Here is a 21,012-nt window from a genome sequence, read left to right as displayed (position 1 = left end):
CATGCATTTTCATTTTTGGGCACTTTTAATGTTTTTCTTTGCAAATGTATATAAGCATGGATTAATCCTTTGTAGACTGTGAGGAGTAGGCTCAAAGAGTTAGGGTTAGAGTAATATTAGTAATAGTATTCAGTCTGATAAATGATCCTAAACGTACCCTACCAGTGGAAGCATGTTGTTATCAGTGCTTCTGAGAGCAGTTGGACGAACAGACTGGTACGAGTTTATTTATGTCTCATATTTGTTAAAAGGAAATGGACATGTGCGTTATTCAATGTGATCACGTAGATCCAGTGAGTACATGTTTTAGATTTACTCACACAAACTGGCTGCAGGTTAGAGATGTTTATAAACATTCAACAGCAAACAAACAAACAAAATTAGAGCAAATACAAACATCAGGAGCACAAACATGACTGGACAGTGACATAACCATAACCATACCCATCTAAGGAGCTTGGAAATAAAAGTGTCTGGACTTCTTTAAGTTTCTTGAAGACGTTTCATCCGAGAAGCGTTTTAAGCTCAGGTATTTAACCCTAGTGGGAGTGTCCCTTAAGAGGGTCGTTGACCCACTATTGATCATCTGCACCATCACATGAGCCAAGGTGTGAAAAAGGTGTGGGTCATTATCAGCAGAGGTTTCAGGTAAAACCATTGTGAGACCTTACCTCACCCCATCATGTGACTTACTGAGATCAAGATGTGAGTGGGTGCCTGGGGAGGTTCACAGACAGGTGGCAGATAGTTGGTGTTGTGAGCCCCACCCTCAGTTTCTCTGATGACAGGGATGACAGTGTTGTTCTGTTTGTGATTCTGTTTCTCCATAGTTGGTTTCTGACCTTTTTCCTGTGTGCCTTTGCTGATTTGATGATAACCATATGTTTTAAGAGCTTCCTTTACAAGTGTGTGTTCCCTCTTTTTCCCTTCAGGCTTAGAGGGAACATTTTCTGCCTGGTGTTGTAGGGTCCTGATTACTCCAAGTTTGTGTTCCACAGGGTGGTGGGAGTCAAAGAGAAGAAATTGGTCTGTGTGTGTGGGCTTCAGGTAAACTTTAGTGTTGAGGTTTCCATCCTCCTCCATGCACACAGCACAGTCCAGAAACAGCAAACTGTTATCCTTTGCGTCTTCCCTGATTAACTTGGATGTTTCAATCCACTGAGTTGATGTGAGCAGTGAAGGCTTCTACTTCTTGGGTTTGGATTTTGACCCAGGTGTCATCCACGTATCTGTACCAGTGGTTAGGTGGTGTCTCTTTAAACGAGCCCAGAGCCTTTCTTTCCACTTCCTCCATGTAAAGGTTGGCTATAATAGGTGACACCGGGAGCCCATAGCACATCCACATTTTTGTCTGTAGAAACCCTCGTTGTGTTTAAAATATGTGGTGGTGAGGCCGAGGTTTAACAGTGTGCAGGTCTGATCGGAGTGAAGCTGGTTCTGCAGTCTACACTGCCTAAGTTGTATGCCAGTGAAGAGAGAAACCACATCAATGGACACTATGGTTTCACCTGGATCCAGAGTAAGTTTCTGGAAATTGTTGGTGAAGTCAGAGGAGTTTTTAATGTGATTGGGTGTGTTCCCCGCAGGGGGCGCGAGGATGGTGGCGAGGGGCTTGGAAATGTTGTAGGTGGCTGAGTTTATGCTGCTGATGGGTCTGAGTGGGACTCCTTCTTTGTGGATCTTCAGAAGTCTGTAAATAGAGGGTATATCACCCCCTGGGTACAGACTGGGTACAGATTCACAAAGCTCATAAACAGTTGAACACAGACGATCAGTACAATGACCCTGAGTTTGAGACTTTTTTATTTCGAGTTAATTTTAAAAAAAAAGGGTGAGTGTTAGCACAGTTCAATAACCTCATGTAGCATACAATATTAACCCCGTTTGAGTGTGGCGTGTTAGCGGGACACAGAACTGAGGGGAAATCAGGACCACCAGTGGCGGGACATAGGAGGGAGAGGAGTGTGGCCAATGCTACAAAGACTGTGGATTCACTGAGATGACACTGAGCTGCAATTCACTCAACACATACATAATAAAGTTAGCAACAAAGGCAAATGAATATAAAGAAACAGTGTAAGACTAATTCACAGTGGTAAACCAAAACATTGAGAGGGCATTTGTTTCCATTGAATTTGACCATGTAGCATTTTCCGACCTACTGCAGCTACAGTTGCTGCAAATCGTCAAGCAGCTTTGCAACCCCCCTTTACTCCAACATTTCATTAATGTGTTGACTTCTACTCTGCTCATAGAACGCCATACCACTGGATATACATTACTGCAGATGGATACAGTAATCTTCTTTTGACTGCAGAGAAGCCGACTGACCTGACATGTGCATGATGACTGAATGTTGATTGTGTCTGCCAGGTTTGGGTGTTTTTACCCATTTGATTGTGGTGTAGAACTGCACAATGGGGCACTGGTTCTAGTGGAGTCCTGTGATCTCTGAGTGCCCTTCTAGTTATCTTTGTTTTGAGAAACTTCATCAGGTTCCTGTCTGCCCAGCTTTTGCCCTTTCCAAGCTGATATCAAACCGTAGGCCCCTCAGTGACTGATGGTCCTGGCATACACTCGCTCTGCTCCTCTGTATTTCCTCGTTGGCTCTCTGCATCAACAGACGCTCCTCATCTCGGCTTCATTTCAGGATATTCATCATATTCTCAAGCAGAAGAAAAGGCGACTCGTTTGAAAGGTCAGGCTCATTTGTTTCATGTGAGATATTCAGTGTAATAAACAGTGATAAACGGCGACTGGGGCTCACTGGGGCTGATTGCCATGTGACTGCATTTCACACACATACACACATGTACAGCACTGTGGCTCATTGCTCCTTTAAATGCCACCCGCCGGGGCTGCTGGCACGCCGTACCTCGTCCCTGCGATGCTTTTCTGCTACGCCACGCCGCTTAATGATGGCTCCAGCCTGGCCGGAGTGGCCAGGCTCCATGTTCTGAGAATAATTGACAATTAGGGAGATGGAGGGGCAAGCTAAATGCCATCCCACACTCAATACAGAGACTTCATCTCTGATTGTGAAACAGGAAATGGAGAATGGGTGGTGGAGGGGTTATACAACAAAGCTCTGCAGGAGCAGCGGTTCATATCTTCTACCTGGATCGATTGCACTGCACATGCAGAGAATTTACAGAGCAGTGTGAGAAGGGGGAGACACGGGACAGAGGCAGAAATGTGTCGATAGAGGTGATAAAATACAGGGAAACCAGTGTAAAGGCTAGTTCTACTCTAACGCATAGAAGAAGGGAACGATCTGAGAGACAGAAAAAATCAGATGATCCTTTAAATGCTCAATGATTTACTTTAGTACAGCCACTAATTACAGAGATTCAGACAGCATCTACTGGAGACTCTCCACCCATCCCTAACCTTCAACCAAACCATGGTCTTTATGTGATCTCAGTCAAATTATTTTTATACCTAAATCTAAATCAGTTGTCCATGTTGTCATACTGCAACCACGTTTCCCACACCGCATTTTAATTTTGAGGTGAAATGAAGTAAAAAGCCTTTTGAGTCTAGGGCAGACGGACTGTCGTGTTCAGTCAGGTCTGACTGTGCGAGAGACGGTGGAGGTTAATTTCTGTGCTCTGTTTTTGATCTGACATCCATCAATTCATGCTGCAGCTGGATAAAACCTATTGAAACCAAAAATGAACATTCCAATATGTGATCCAGATGAGCCATAATCAGCAGCACTTATGAGCACTGTGTGCTGACAGATCCAATCAGAAGAAAAACTGAAAGTGTACATTCAGAGCCGCCTGAATGCAGAGCTCCTTGTTTAAAATATTGCCCATATTTGGTGAGGAAGAACATTTAAGATGAGAATTGTAGGAGGCTGTATACACTAACAAAACTTAACTTCCTCCTGACTGTCCTTTGTGGCCAGGATGTGTACTCATGTGTCATGAATAACACTTTTTTGTCTTTTAATCAAATGTAATAAAAAAAATATTCTCTTCTTTTGATTGGCCATTAAGCACAACATTTCCATCTGTGTTCTTCATTGTCTCGCTCCACATCCATCTAGCTATGATTTCTGGCAACACACAACACCAAGAACAAGTGCAGAAATACAAATAGAGATTGTGAAAACAAAAGCACAAAGCCGAGTAGTTTGAATACCCTGAGGCTGAGCAGGATCTGAGAGATCACACAGGTTCACAGACAGGAAACAGATCTGTGCTGTAGCTCAAGGCTACAAGTCACCACCATCAGTAAAATCTCTTACATTCACATAAAGGAGGAAATGACATATGGATAAAGACCCATAACCACCTGCTCAGCTCTGTCCTTCACTCCGTTGCTGCGTCTGCCTGTATCTGTCGATCCGATCCTCCATATGGAGTTACAGCTTCGTGAGTCAGCGGTGCGGTGACCCTTGACGAGCCTTTTTTCTCCCTTTTCCACATTTTCTTTCTTATTTTTTAAAGACAACATTTCCCCGTGGATATATTTTACATCCTTCTGTTCAAGGTGTGTCAGTTGTGCTTTACAGCTTTTGCTGTTACATGTTAATTTAAGGCTGAAGTAGGCAAAAAAACCCCAAAAAACAGAATAACATTACAGCGTCTTTCCTACTACTCTCCACTCTCTGCCCTCAGCACGTGTGTCAACATACAACACCAACACATCATAACAAACCACTACAACACACTTACATGTTCAAGGAAAATTAAGTTAGCAGATTATCCACACAGAACAAGAACAGCGAGGGTGAAATCCAGCTGTTACCAACTGCGTAACTACAGTTTTATGAATATGCTTCATCCATATGAAGACGCTTTTTTAATATTCATTATCAGACTCTCCTTTTAATGAGTTTTCTTGCTTTTCTGGGTTGCTCTACAAGGCTGGAAAAACACCTTTTCTTGCAGTATTTTCTGGCATTTATTACACTTTCTACTACCAGCAGCCACATGCACTCAGATCTGCATTTGTAAAATGTCCAATGGAAACTTCAGCTGTGTAAAAACACTTGGCCAAAGTGTCGCTCATTGCCTAGGTTTTGTATGCAAACCAGGTGCAGTCTAGTTTCCTCTCAAACCACTTCATCTATAAGACACAGAATTGTTTTTGAAAAGTTTTGCCCAATCATTCCCCAAAATTACCACCCACTGAAGCCTTTTCTCTGCCAAAGCAGTTTCCTTCCCACCTGCCTCGTCTACTTCAGGGAGAATTTGGACCTCCAAAGAATGCAGCAGTGAACATGAGGATAACATGAGAGAAAAGATAGGACTGCCAGGCTGTGAATGTGATAGTAATGTCGACCATTGTGTATTCCACCAGGACTAACTATAGTGCCATGCAATAATAAATGAGCTTCAGACAAAGCCAGATGTTTGAAGATGTTCAGTAGATGTTCCTTCTGCCTTCTTGCCCATACCTCTAACACTTCCATATCCTCTGTGTCTCCTTGCAGGACTACAGAGTGAACATCTTCTTGAGACAGCAGTGGAACGACCCTCGGCTGGCCTACAGCGAATATCCAGACGACTCGCTGGACCTCGACCCCTCCATGTTGGACTCCATCTGGAAACCTGACTTGTTCTTTGCCAACGAGAAGGGGGCCAACTTTCATGAGGTCACCACCGACAACAAGCTGCTACGCATCTCTAAAAATGGCAACGTGCTCTACAGCATACGGTGAGTGGAGAATTGTTTTATATTCCAACTGTGAGAGAGAGTGGTTATTAAACAGCTCACAGCAGCATCTTTGTTAAGATTTCTGACTGTCTCCTGCTGACAGAAACTGAGAGCAGTGACCTCACAGGTGAAGGAAATGTTGGGGTAAAGAGCTCAGCCAGTTGGGAGGGGCTCAGAGTAGAAAAGGAGCACATTAATGTGGTTTGGACATCTGTCTGGGATGCCTCCAGGATGCTTCCTGGGCTGTTTCAGGCCCGTCCTACTAGTAGGAGATCTTGGGGAAGACTATGTCTTGGCTCTTTAGGAACACCCAAGTATCAGCTAGTGGAGCAGGAGGAAGTCTAAGCCTCTCTGCTTAGACTGTGGCCTGGACTCGGATGGACTGATAGTGAGCTCAGTGCTCCTACAGATAGATCACACCTGTACGTGAATAAATTTGTTTGGCACAACAAAGCATTCAGACTAACTTTCTGCTTGCTACTACTGCTGGACAAGATGGGTAGAAGAGCACATCAGGAACTTTATAATTTAGAGAAGAGCGATAAAGAAAAGTTTCACACCGGGATGAAGAAGAGTGTTTATAGGATGGGATGTTGTACTGAAACAATCAGTTATAAAACTGTGATAGGAAATAAAAAGTGACTGTCCTGCTCTGACTTCCTGTTTATTGCATTTCACATACCTCCCTCCTCTGCTTCAGAATTCTATTATTGCGTCAAAGTTGGAGGTTTTTATTTCCTCTAGTTGCTCACTTTTTTTCTCTTTTTATCTCCAAGACATTCTTTTCAAGGCTTTCAGAGTTATAGCCTCCTTCAGCTGACAAACCTTTTAGCCTGCCGGAGCCTCCTCCTTGCTTTTATTGCGTTTGCTCGGGGGCAAATGAAAAAACGCAGCAGCCATGGTAATCTACTCTGCCTGTTAGTATTCCAGCAGTGTGCCTGATCCATTATCAACCTCAGTTTTCACCTTCATGTCCAGCAGCAGGAGGAGGAGTGAGATTGGCCCTTCTGCACTCTGCCTCCTCTGCTGCTTTCATTTTTTTAAACTTGACAACATCAGAATGAACCCTCGGTTGATCAGCTTGATCTCAGAGGCGACAACACGACTCGTGATATTAAACCATCCCGGGGGAAGGGGGAAAAGTGGGTGCTGTAAATGCTGTTTTCTTTTTTCTATCGTCATCACTCATCGGCAGAGCAGCACAAGGGGAAGTCATGACTGATGCTTGCTTCTCCTCCGGCATGAAAGCCAAGTTTCTGAGACTGGATGGCCAGATTCGCATGTAGTGCAATCTCCCGCTGCACTTCAGACACAAGCACATGCTAGCACTGAAGTAATATAGAGTCCCATTCGTGCATGGGGGGTACTTTATCAAAGGGAGAATTTATGCACCGGCACCAGTTTGCAACTGCAGTCAGCAACACCCTACAAAACAAGAGGGAGACCCCCAAAGATCAGACCCCATTAGCAGCACTCGGCCACAGTAGAGACAAACTCTGTTTCAACTGGAGGAGACCGCCAGCACCAGGATCTGGGTGGGGGGGAGCACAAATGGCAAACCTGAGACCCAGCAGCTGCAGAGAGCACTCAGTTTCACAGACAGTGAAGTTAAGAGTGTCAGAACTGTCAGGTGTGGGTTTGATCATTTCTTCCCTCACTGAAGAAGAAATTTGATGGTTTCTTTTTGACACAATCTCTGTAACCTCGTGCCTGCTCATTTCCACACCACCGCCGCCGAGGCTCATTCTTCCCTCCAAGAATAAATGATGCTTCAGATACCCTCTATTCCACTCTAACTGGGGCCTGGCAATCTCACTCCTCTTTCCATTATATCTGCTCAGGCTGTTCCATCCCAGCCGTTGCTATCTAGGCAAGCTGCAGACAGATCTCAGAGACTCTGAGAGAAAATAACTTAAACCTGGAAATTTTATGGACCTCATTGAATCTCCTATTAGGCATTTGCCTCCAGCTTAACTTCAGCAAAAATGGAATTTTTCCATTACAAAATCCGCCTGCTCCATGCACTAGGAAATGATTTTCCACCCTGTCCTTCACTGGTGACATCTCTCTACCTCATGACTTTGCTTGCTTCTTTACTAAGAAGGTAACAGACGTTAGAGGTCAAGTCAGTGAATCTCCTCCCACTGAAGATGTGTCACCGCTTTCCTGATCAGGATGTCTGCAGTTATCAACTCTTGAGTTATCGCCTAGAATTTTTCCCATCCATGCTCTTTTAAGGCATCTCACCCCCAGTCGTACCAAACATCCTCCATCCATACATCTTGCTCCTTTCACGCGTATGTTTTTTAGCCATGTTTGAGAGGGTGTAGATCCTGACTCGTGAGAGCTGATCCATCAACTGTTCACTGAAGCCTCGCCAGAAATGGATCAGTGGAAGGGCGGCTGTCAGGAAGACATTCTTAATGAAGAGAAGCATTTTTCAGCAGGACAATGATCCCAAACACCTGGATAGAAGCACACTGTGGAACAGTATGGATGGGTCTCCCCAGAGCCCGGACCTCATCTTTATCAAAGCAGTGTGGGATCATCCTGACAGAGAGCAGAACAAAAGGCAGAAACATCCATTCAGCTTTGAATGTCCTTCAAGAATCCTGCAGAACTTTTTATAAAAATGGTTATACCAATCATTCACTGTCAAGCTTGTTAGAGTTGCACAAACTCTGTTTTTGCCTCATGTGCTGTATTTCCATGTATGTTTCAATAAATTGCTGCAGCTGTTTCCCATTTTCCCAGCAACATGGAGGTGCACCCCCAAAAATACAGATCACAATCTTCATATTTACCATCAGCAGTGCAGAAAAAAGATTTTTCCATGTCATCCATCTTGTAATTAATTTGAAGTCCAGCTTCGTTTTACAGTCTCGGAGAACAATGTAAAGCACTTCCTCTGTCAGCATTTAGGTGTCACAGAGCAGCAGAAACCACCGAGCTGAGTCCGTCCCTGAGAAAGTGGGACATCGGTGAAAGCTGCATCACGTATGTAGCACGAACTCAGCATCCAGTGAGGCACTTGTAACAATGTGCAGACGAGGCAAAGTTTATCTGGAGCATCGGGCGGACTGGACGTGTGTCGTTACAGAAGGACTGAGCGTGTGCAGTGAAATCACCTTCTGCACTTCACAACAGCTTGCTCAGCTCACACTCTGCACACACCAAACTGAACTTGGTGCTTTTTCCAGGTTTTCTCCCTGAAATTTAAACTGCAGCGTAACATTTGATGCAGAGAACGCTTTGATATTTATCGTTATCTGGCAGGAAGCATGTCACCTGGATGTACGTGCTCCGAGTTTTGAGGTTAAGATTAAGTGAAATTAGCAAAACTGTTATTTGTCATTTTTGACAGTCTGCCAATTTATCAATTACTTGAAAGACTGAAACAGTGGATTGTTAGTGATAGACTCTATTGAGTTCAGTCTATAATTCCAAGGAGTAGATTTTTCAACAGCTTCTCTCATTAAAAAAATCCTCAAACAAGTTTTATTTTAGCTGATGGATGGAATTGCATGTTTAATTTCACTAATGGTTCTTTTTACTTATAAAATTGCTTTTTGCATTCATTTCTGGGAAAAACAGACTTTTTCCAGAGATGCTCTCCCTCCCATTCTACTTTTAAATACCGTATTTTCACGACCATAAGGCGCACTGTGCTAAAAGGCGCAGTCTCAGTTATGTGTGCCCTTACTGTATTTAACACACACATAAGGCGCACTGGACCATAGGGCGCATACAAGTACCGTATGCGTATTTAAAAATAAAGCGGGAGCAAACCTGAATTCGGTACCTTACTCACATTTCTATTGCCGGTAATCGTCATCATCAACAACACACAAGCATACAAGTGTGCGTATTTAAAAATAAAGCAGGAGCAAAACTGAGTTTGGTACTCACATTTTTATCATCAATCAAACCCATCGAAGTCCTCATCCTCTGTGTCTGAATTGAACAGCTGCGCTAAATCTCCATCAAACATGCCAGGTTCACTGTCTTCACCGTCAGAGTCACTTTCCGTGCCGTGCGGCTCCTCGGAAACGATGCCGGCTTTTGCGAAAGCTCGAACAACAGTGCCAGCAGACATGTTAGCCCAAGCATCTACAATCCATTGGCAAATTGTGGCGTAACTCGCCCGGCGCTGCCTTCCACTCTTAGTGAAACTGTGGTCTCCACCGGTCATCCATCGCTCCCAGGCCGCTCGCAGCCTTACTTTGAACGGGCGGTTCACACCGATGTCCAGCGGTTGGAGTTCCTTTGTCAGGCCTCCCGGAATGACAGCAAGCTCACAGTTCATTTGCTTCACAAGTTTTTTCACATCGGCTGTGAGATGGGCACGCATAGAGTCACAGATTAAGAGCGATGGTGATGCGTGGAAAAAACCACCTGGTCTCCTTACATACACCTCCCTCAGCCAGTCTTTCATCATTTCCTCATCCATCCAGCCCTTTTCATTTGCCTTAATGATGATTTCTGCTGGAAACTTCTCTTTAGGCAAAGTCTTTCGCTTAAAAATCACCATAGGCGGCAGTTTCTGTCCATTAGCATGGCAGCCAAGCACAACAGTAAAAGAAGACTTTTCATACCCCGTTGTGCGTATCGCTACCGTGCTGGTCCCCTTCTTCTCCACAGTGTGACTCACCGGGATGTCAAAAGTGAGCGGGACCTCGTCCATGTTTGTGATGTGGCTGGGCTGGATGTTTTTGTCGCCGATGTGTTTGCTGCAGTAGGAGCAGAAGATGGCCAGCTTTTCCTTATAATCCACTGGAAGTTGCTGCGCTACCGTAGTCCTGGTCCGGATGGAAAAATGGCACCGTTTCATAAAACGAAAGCACCAAGACGGACCTCCTTGGAAATGTTCAATGTTCATCTCTTCAGCTAGTGAAACTGCTTTTAGCCGAATGGTGACCGTCGAAACGCTTCTCCCGCTCGCTCTTTGCTCGATGATCCACCGCTCGAGTCTTTCCTCCAACTCGAGCCACCTCGCCTTATGTCCGCGGAAACTCAGCTGCGTTTTCTTGACCTGCCGGAGCTTGTTTTCCAGCTTCCTCCATTTGCGAACCATCGATTTGTTAATCTTAAATTCTCTCGCCGCTGCTCGATTTCCATGTTCCTCCGCGTAGCTGATGGCCTTCAGTTTAAACTGTGCTTCGTAAGCGTGTCTCTTTGCCATTTTCAGGGTTGTTAAAACAACGATGTCCTGCATAATGCACATACCTGTTCTTTTATACAGGTATGTGCGATTGTCCCGGTATATACGATCAACGCCCACACTTCACCCTTTAACGTTCTCATGGTGTTCTCTACTACGTCCTCCTTACAACACATAGGGCGCACCGCGCTATAGGGCGCGCCGCACTTTTTGAAGAAAATCTAAGACTTTTATGTGCGCCTTATGGTCGTGAAAATACGGTACTCTAGGAACAACAAGTAGGCCTGCAGTGCGAGAGCGAAGTGCTCTAATAGGGTGATATGGTACTACAAGGTCATTAAGATAAGATGGGGCCTGATTATTTAAGACCTTGTATGTGAGGAGCAGGATTTTGAATTCAATTCTGGATTTAACAGGAAGCCAATGAAGGGAAGCCAAAACAGGAGAAATCTGCTCTCTCTTTCTAGTCCCTGTCAGTACTCTTGCTGCAGCATTTTGGATTAGCTGAAGGCTTTTCAGGGAGTTTTTAGGACATCCTGATAATAATGAATTGCAGTAGTCCAGCCTGGAAGTAATAAATGCATGAACTAGTTTTTCAGCGTCACTCTGAGACAGGATATTTCTAACTTTAGAGATGTTGCGCAAATGGAGGAAAGCAGTCTTACATATTTGTTTAATATGTGCATTGAAGGACATGTCCTGGTCAAAAACAAGGTCCAAGGTTCCTCACAGCATTACTGGAGGCCAAGGTAATGCCATCCAGAGTAAGAATCTGCTTAGATACCATATTTCTAAGATTTTCAGGGCCGAGTACAATAACCTCAGTTTTATCTGAATTAAGAAGCAGAAAGTTAGCGGCCATCCAGGTCTTTATGTCTTTAAGACATTCCTGCAGTTTAACTAATTGGTGTGTGTTATCTGGCTTTGTGGATAGATAGAGTTGGGTGTCATCTACATAGCAGTGAAAATGTATGCTATGTCTTCTGATGATGCTGCCTAAGGGAAGCATGTATGATATAAACAGAATTGGTCCTGGCACTGAACCCTGTGGAACACCATAATTAACCTCAGCGTGTGAAGAGGACTCTCCATTTACATGAACAAATTGGAGTCTATTAGATAGATATGATACAAACCACTGCAGTGCAGTACCTGTAATACCTACAGCATGTTCTAATCGCTCTAATAGAATATTTTGGACAACAGTATCGAATGCTGCACTGAGGTCTAGCAGGACAAGCACAGAGATGAGTCCACTGTCAGAGGCCATAAGAAGATCATTTGTAACCTTCACTAAAGCTGTTTCTGTGCTGTGATGAGCTCTGAAACCTGACTGAAACTCTTCAAATAAACCATTCCTCTGCAGATGATCAGTTAGCTGTTTTATAATTAGCTAAGACTGCTGGGTCTAGAGATGGCTTTTTGAGTAAAGGTTTAACTACAGCCAGCTTTAAAATACTGTCAGTATTGTCTGCATGACCAATCTACACAAATCAGCCTCCTACTGCTAATTATTGGACCTAATAGCATAGTTTTTTAATTAACATTCATTTAACCTTTACATTAAAGTCCCATACTGTCAGGAGAAGTTTGAGACTAGTCTCCAAAACATGCAAACCACAAAGGTACATGTGTACTTTATTTTGTGAGCCCAGAACTTCTTCTCTCCTATTCAGTCATAACAGGTCGCATTTATTTAAATATTCTTCAAACTGAAGGTGAGAGACTGTTGGGGATTATTTCCAGTCTGGATTAATCCACAGTCGGTGCTCCAGCTCAGTTTGAGGCAGCAGGAAGGTGTCATAGTAAACTGCAGAGTGTGCGCTCAGGGAGACGAGAGGAACATGGTGCAGTCATTAAATAGACGGGTATGTTTATTCAGTGAGTTATTCAGTGAACCATGCCACCAAACAAAAAGATAAAGCAGACTCAATAAAAGAAGGATAAAACAAAGTTCAAATTGTTCAGGGAGTGTGGAAAGTTTCCTTTGGCAGTAAAGGCGCCAGTGACCCTTTCTGCAGACCGATTTGCAATTGTCATCAAAATTCAGTGTCAGTGACATAAAAACACGTTTGTGTTTAAATAGTTTCATATGAAAAACCTGAAAATGGTACCCGTCCTCAGACGCTGTTTTTAATGCTGTGCTGCTCCGTTAAATCCAGAGGAAGGAGCTTCAGACGAGCTCAGCTACTTTCATCTCCAGTCGAAATGAATGACGTTCCCACACAGGAGGGGAAGACTTGCGTTTCTCATTTATGCTTACTAAATGAATTTATTGATTGGATCACGTATCAAACTTGTTGCAGTTGGTAATCAATTAAATAACTAATTGCTCTGGCTTTCAGTTCATTCACACTTTCATGTGTTTGATGCTTTAATTGGTTTGGCTCAAATGAAGTGAATTTTCTATCGTCTCTGCAGAGCTCATTTATTATTTCTGCTGCTTTTATCTTAGCATAAACAAAGTTGTTTATCTTTTGTAAACCAATAATGATTCATTTAATCAGTTTTTCCACTGATGATTATTTCAGTCTGAAATTTCAAACCTTCTGAGGTGTCGATGTGGCGATCTGATAAAACCCGAGGTAATCCTCTTACTGTAAAAGTGTGTGTGTGTGTGTGTGTGTGTGTGTGTGTGTGTGTGTGTGTGTTTGCAGAATAACGCTGGTCCTGGCCTGCCCCATGGATCTGAAGAACTTTCCAATGGATGTCCAGACCTGCATCATGCAGCTGGAGAGCTGTGAGTAATTACACACACACGCACAGACACACACATCATTCGATCAGTAACAGCAGCTGGCAGAGTGAGAGATATGGTATAGATTTTTCTTGTGGTCTTATTGTTGAGCAGACGTGAGAGGAATCCCAGCAGCGAGTGTGAAGTACATCTGCAGAGGGTCAGTGATCGTAAATCAAAGACAGAACAATGCAGTCGTCTCTGAGTTTGTGAAACAGACACCAAAACATCATGAAGTCGCTTTTTACCGCTGTTTATAAATAACACATTTAGTAGTTAAGCCACCGGTTAGTTTTAAGGCATAAAGTAATTCCCTGTATATATTACTGATATTTACACTCCCCAGACACTTTATTAGGCACACCTGTTCATTAATGTTCATTAATCTAATCAGCCAATCACACGGCAGCAGCTCATCGGTGAAGACGAGCTGCTGAAGTTCAGACCGAGCATCAGAATGATGAAGAAAGAATGTGGCATGGTTGTTGGTCTGAGTGTTTCACACACTGATCTCCAACCATCTCTGAGCTCAGAGGAAATAACCAGCCAGCAGCAGCTCTGTGGGAGGAAATGACTCGCTGAGGTCAGAGGAGGATGGACAGACTGCTTGGAGCTGATAGGAAGGCAGCAATAACTCCAGTAACCACTCGCTACAACCAAAGTCTGCAGAAGAGCATCTCTGAACCTTGAAGCAGATGGGCTCCAGCAGCAGACAACCACACCAGTGTCACTGCTGTCAGTAAGAAGAGGAAACTGAGTCTATGGCTAACACAGACTCTCAAACCCGGACAACAGAAACTGGAGAAATGTTTCCTGGTCTGACAAGTTTAAAGCATGGATCCATCCTGCCTGTGTCCATGTTCAGGCTGCTGCTGGTGTGACTCTCAGTACCATCGTTTAAACTCCACAGCCTCCCAGAGTGCTGCTTTGGTCTTTTTTGCTTGATTTTCTTCTTTTTTGTGTTCCCTCTGTCCTCTTTCCTTTCTTCGCCTTCTCTTCCTTACGTGCTATTTTCTTTCTTCCTTCCATTCTTTTGCTTCTTTAATTGAAAACACAGAAGCCTTTAAAGTTTCCCAAACACTGAGCTCAGGCTTTCTCCCTCACTACTTCAGTGGATTTTATTGCCAATACAGATTGTGATTGTTGTGCTGAACTGGCCTTTTAACCACTAAAACTGCAGGGTGTGACTTTGCACCCCTGCCAGATACAGAGAGGTCCAGTTCCTCCTCAGAGGATGAGAACTGACCTCTGCAGTGATGAAATAGTCTAACCTCCCGCTCATTGCTCCCTCCTCCAGTCGGCTACACCATGAACGACCTCATATTCGAATGGGACAAGAAGGGGGCCGTGCAGGTCGCAGACGGGCTGACGCTACCTCAGTTTATTCTGAAAGAAGAGAAGGACCTGCGCTACTGCACCAAGCACTACAACACAGGTGAGAGAAACTGATGCAGAATGATGTTCACCAAACTTTTTTACTGCTTGTTGTAGGAGGAAGGTTGGTATAAAGAGGTCTGAACCTGGAGACCTGCCCCTAGTCTTCATCTTCACTTTTAGATGCTGTTTTCTCTCATATTCATTCCTTGGTTGGGTTCATAAAAATGATGTAGCGTGGCTTTATGCACAGTTCTTCATGTTACAGGTGGAGTGAGAAACACATGGAGCAGCCAGGAATATGCTCATTTGTGCTGCGGTTGGTTCGTTAGCGGAGCTACGGTGCAGCCAGAAAGGACCGCATACATACAGCATCTCTGTAGTGGCGTGAAGCCATCTTATCTTAATGACCTTATAGTACCCCATTAGAGCACTTCACTCTCACACTGCAGGCTTACTTGTTGTTCCTAGAGTATTTAAAAGTAGAAGAGGAGGGAGAGCCTTCAGTTTTCAGGCCCCTGTTCTGTGGAACCAGCTTCCAGTTTGGATTCAGGAGACAGACACTATCTCTACTTTTAAGACTTTTCTTTTTGCTAAAGCATATAGTTAGGACTGGATCAGGTGACCCTGAATCCTCCCTTAGTTATGCTGCATAGGCGTAGGCTGCGGGGGGATTCTTCTGAGGTTTCTTCCTGTTAAAAGGGAGTTTTTCCTTTCCTCTGTCGCCAAAGTGCTTGCTCATAGGGGGTCATATGATTGTGGGGTTTTTCTCGGTATGCATTATTGTAGGGTCTACCTTACAATACAAAGCGCTTTGAGGCGACTGTTGTTGTGATTTGGCGCTGTATAAATAAAATTGAATTGAACTCGTCTGAGCCACTCAGGTTCCCCAGACAGAATCAGCGATCCACTAATGCGATGGGACATCTTCATAGGCTGCATACCCATGATCCTTTGCTCTGCACAGCCAGAACAACCCAAACAAATACAGAATCCTTTTTCTTCCGCTTATCTAATTCAGGGTCGATGGCAGGGCTAATACAGAGAGAACTATTCATCAATATCAACGATTACTTAAACATTTCAGTTTCCATGAGAACAACGGGATAAAACCATCTCAGAGCTGGGCTGTGATGCTGATATTATAAGCAAAGAGGTCTTTTTATTCTCCTCCTGTTGCCTCAGAATCCATTTTCTGTTCATGCACTGATAGATTTTTTTTACATATTCAGGTGATCTTCTCGGTTCCAACTCAAAGCTTTTGGAAAAGCAAATAATTGGATTTAATCAGCAGGAGGTTAACTGATCGCTATCCCAGCTTTCCTGAGACGTTACGCCAAACAGCTGCATTCTGATACTCTCTCTCCGTTGCTCGGTGAAATACTGAGCTTAGCTCAGCGGGAGCACCGGTAATGATTTCGGTTACCAGCTGCAGGTAAAATGTGCTTCTCTGAGCTACCTTAACATCAAACTGCTGTAATGCTGTGTGCATAGGAAATGTGATGAAGTTGACTTGGATATTTTCAGTTTTGAGGACCAAACCCGCCTCAAGCTTCAGGTTGAATTTTACGGTTTCTCACTCCTCCTCGCTACGAGTCAGCCTTCCTCGGTCTCTTTGTCTGGTTCCTCCTCCTTCTTTCTGTTTGTCTCTGGTTCAGGAAGGAGGGGGGAGATATTCTAAAATCATGTAAACAGGAGAAATGTGCAGAAATCTTGCATGAGTCAGAGACAGGTCTTCACTTTTATTTTATTCTGTGAAATATGGAAATAAGTGGACTGAAAGTTTGTTTTCCTGGTGTCATGAAGCCCTCAGTGAAGGGAAAACACTGTAGGCAGCAGAGCTAGTTTGAAATGACGAGGGGGGTTGGATTTAAATATTTTGTCTGGTTTCATAATCAGAAAACTGAAATTAAAAAGCATCATGTGCAAAAATATAAAGAGGGAAATACTAAATAGGAAAAGATAAACAGGAAGAGAACGTTGAATCGACACAACGCCGATCGTGCACGTGGACAAGACGTCAGGTAACGTTTTTTACAGCACACATGAAAACACGAGGAGGTGACCCAAAGTGATCGAGCATCAAACAAACACGGCCGTATAAAAATGTACAGACACAGACAGTGACAGCACTGAGCAGGCAGCGAGAGAAACACGAAATCCCGAAGAAGAGAAACCACAGAGGAGCTGCTGGAGACGATGGAGGACGGGGGCGGCTGCCGCGCTCCGTTTCTCCCTCCAGGTCCTCCAAGCGTGGCTGAAAACCATCTGTCCGGTCCACACAGCGAGCCCACGATCCTTACACTCCAGAAAAAACACCAAATATAAAAATATAAATCTGTATTATCTGCATGAACCAGCAGCCTAAAATAGAAAAGCATACATAGCTATAATAATAATAATAATAATAATGATAACTTAGATTAAACAGAAACATTAGAGGTTGAAGAGTATGTGAGGTGTGAGGCGCAGTGATGGGGCATCATGGAGCTGAGGGTGGAGGAATCACAATTCAGCGTTTGTATTTTGGGTCTAAATGATAAAGAAGAACGATCAGAATGACAAACAAATTCCTCCGTATAATAACTGAATAATCATTTACGTACTTTTACTTCTATGTCAGACAGTATATCAGAATCCAGCTGCCCTTTACTGCTGTTCTCACCGAAGCAACACAAAGACAGTGAGTCACAATCTGAGGGACACATAATTCAACAAAAACACAAATGTGACAGGTCCATTTCTCTGTGTGTGTGTGTGTGTGTGTGTGTGTGTGTGTGTGTGTGTGTGTGTGTGTGTGTGTGTGTGTAGCAGGCTGATTAGTTTCCATTCAGAGGCATCACTCACACAGAGGTTGACATCTGCTGTCGACACTCAGGAGATGAATGATCCTCCTCCAGACGAAAAGCCTTGACACAACTCTGCACACACCCACACACACACACCCACACACACACACACACACACACACACTCTTCCTCATACACACACACACAAAGACAATGAAGTGATGATAATCCACAGCTTTGGTACATGAATACATATCAGCTGTTTCCAGGATCTTTCCCGAATCACTGTAGATAAAAAAAAGTGGTTCAGCTGCAGTGTGGACATCAAATACTGATAGAATCATATTTCAGTAAACTGAAGTTAGAGTATTTTTTAAAGTGAACTATTGATGAAAGAGAGCAGAAAAAATTTACACCAGAATCAACATAACTTGCTGTTATAAACTGGCTGTGCTGGCAGGCAGAAAGTGGAGGATTCAGGAAACAGTGATGAACTTAAAAATGAGCATTTGTAGAGCAGGAAACCCAGAACAAGGAGAATCAGGGAAAACTCACACTCAGGAGGGACAACACACTGATCTCAGACAGCGAGGGCACAGGTGAGGTAAAGACAACACACAGAGAACAGCAGTCACCGAAATAAAACAGGAAGAGAGCCACGATACAGAGACAAGACCAGAGTAACAGACTGAGAACACAGAGGAATGTAAGGACCTCCATAACTCAGTGCTTCTCAAATATTTCCTGTTACGCCCCCCTTAGGAAGAAGAAAACATTTCACGCCCCCCCCCCCCCCCCCCCACTCGCCCCGCGACCATAAATAATATAATTTGTCTATAAAATTGTTATTATAAGTCCATCTTTTAAAGATGTCCTTTTTTAAAGAAAAAAAAAGAAAGAAATATAGATTAACCTAAAACATAGTGCATGCAGTAGTACTGCAACTCTCTAAACTACTACTACATTTTAAAGTGCATTCATTTGTCTCAAATAAAATAAATCCTTATTTAAACTGTAAAACATTTTTTTGACCAACTTGAACCAACTTTTATTCTGAAAAATAAAATTAAACAAAATCAATCAATAAATTTAAACTGATCGGCAACATTAACTATTCAAGTACAGATCCCCAAAACTCAAATTCCTTCTCAAATATACAAAGTCAGAGTGAAGCCGAGCGCTACAAACACTCCGTTACATTTCCTTGTCTTAGCTTTTGGGAGACTTTCGTTTGTCCCAGTATCTCCGTCTCATTGTCACTGTTAAATATTTTTTAAATATGGAATAACTGAAGCTGACAACTGAAAGCACCATAAGACACTTATGTCAAGCATCTTTACCAGGAAGTAAACACAACACATAACACAAAAGAAATAGTGGGAATATAACCCACAGCATAGAACCCTAATCCCAACATAACCCCAAATATAAAACTACAAAGACCTAGAACCCAAAAACTTGTTTCTTTTTAAGGAGGGTAGCATCGCTAATCTGCTGTAACTTATTTCTTTCTTTAATCACAAATTTAAATAAGCACACGTACTCGGGGTTGAGAGGAGGAAGACACACCAAGACACGCTGTGGGAGTCAGAGGTGATTAATAACTAAATCCTGCACTGTTTAATTTTTTTAAACTGTATTTCAAACAGTTTGAAATTCTGAGTGCATTTAAAAGCGTCATACATCGTCCGCACAGTTAATGGATCGTCAGTATCAATATTTAATTCAAAGACTCAAAGAAAGCTTTAAGGACTAAAGATTAAACCCAGAGCACAGAGAAACAGCACTTCTCATACTCAGATTCACCTGAGTCCATTTTACTGGAGAGAGGCTCAGAGGGGCATTTCATGTTAGTACAGCAGAGACCAACAGCAGACTTCAACAATTATTCGGGCTTCCTTAAAAATTCTGAACAGATTTCCTGCCTCCATGAAGATGCTTTAGGTGAGCCAGCGTTTTAGCCACACCCCCAGTGGTTGGCGAGTAGTAAGGCTGAACGTGGCACTACCAAAACAATTAGCTAAAAAGCTCTGTGTGGAGCCTCTCTGCACCTGTGCGGCTCGCGTCTGCATTTTCACGTGAATTGCTCAAGGACAACATTCTGCCCTGCCCTCCCTCCTCTCTATCTCCTCTGTAACAATCTCTGCCTGCGCTCGCGTACGCGTGCGTGCTGCCACGAGCGTGTGTTGGCGTGTGTTTGCGTCGCATCTTCCCAATCAAGCATTAAGAGGGAATTAAGGTGTCATTGTTCCTCAGATTTATTAGCTGCAGTCTATTGTGACTCCAGGAGCGAGGGAGCTCCCCCCTCCCTCCGTCCACTCCAGCACACACAGAAAAAGCCCTGTTTGAAATACTAATTACACTTTCTGCTGCATTGCAGGGCACTTTGTTTCTGGCTAACGATACGTTCGTGGTACGCTTTCGTGAGGTAGCTGTTAATAGCCTAACGCCTGCAGAGTGGCTTCTTTCAGCCTTCACCTGGTTCTTAATTGACATCGACATGAAGAATCCCCGCCGTCAGGCTGTCCTTATTCCACTTCGTCTCCTGTTGAAAGTGGCTCGGTACATCCAGTGTCTAAAACTGATGTTTTAACCTTACACATCTGTACAATCGTCTCAGTTTCATTAGCTCTCCAGGTTCGTGCTCCTTGTTTTTCATTAAATGTTGTTTTTGTATAAATTAAGTAATGCAACACACAAGCAAGCACCTCATATCATTTTTTCAGTACAACCTGAGATGTGTGGACACACAGCTTCATCTCATCCCGGGGGTGTCAATTAGTGCTGGCCTGGCTCATTGACCCAGCCCGTGTCCTTTCTGCGTTACAGCATCAAATTCAAATCAAATTCAAATTTTTATTTGTCACGTACACAGTCATACACAGTACAATATGTAGTGAAATGCTTGGACAACTGCTCGTGACCTAAAGAAAACAAAAAAGGAAAAGGCTATGAATAAGATAGGAAATAAATATGAAAAATTAAAAAGGGTAAATTTAACTAGGAAGGAATAAAATATAAATTAAGGTTAAAAATGAAATAACTGTACAACACAAATTAGAATGAAGGGTAAATTTAACTGGGAAAGAATAAGATCAAATATATAAATTAAAGTTGAAAATAAAATAACTGTACAACAAAATACACAATATAGAACTATATAAGAATGTATGAAGAAATATAAATAAATATATACACAATAACAGCAGCATATACACAATAACAGCAGCGCGATTTAAGTAATGAAGTGAAAACAAAGTCCAGAATGTCCAGTGTGTGTG

The 21,012-nt window shown here is 43.2% G+C and overlaps 1 protein-coding gene across 5 annotated transcripts in view; it reads left to right on the top strand.

Annotated features, from left to right (window-relative positions):
• Window positions 1-21,012, top strand: part of glra1 (glycine receptor, alpha 1) — a 120,872-nt gene that overhangs the window by 63,176 nt on the left and 36,684 nt on the right. For all 5 annotated transcript variants that reach the window (XM_040043096.1, XM_040043094.1, XM_040043097.1 and 2 more), the window contains 3 exons: window positions 5,447-5,670; window positions 13,489-13,571; window positions 14,866-15,003. In XM_040043096.1, coding sequence (XP_039899030.1) covers window positions 5,447-5,670; window positions 13,489-13,571; window positions 14,866-15,003 — 445 coding nt within the window. The remainder of the gene's footprint in view (window positions 1-5,446; window positions 5,671-13,488; window positions 13,572-14,865; window positions 15,004-21,012) is intronic.

Source organism: Simochromis diagramma, unplaced genomic scaffold (genome assembly GCF_900408965.1).
Source record: "Simochromis diagramma unplaced genomic scaffold, fSimDia1.1 OVJJ01000433.1, whole genome shotgun sequence".
NCBI lineage: Eukaryota > Metazoa > Chordata > Actinopteri > Cichliformes > Cichlidae > Simochromis > Simochromis diagramma.
Note: the sequence above shows the minus strand (reverse complement) of the source record. Positions and strands in the feature narration are given on the sequence as shown.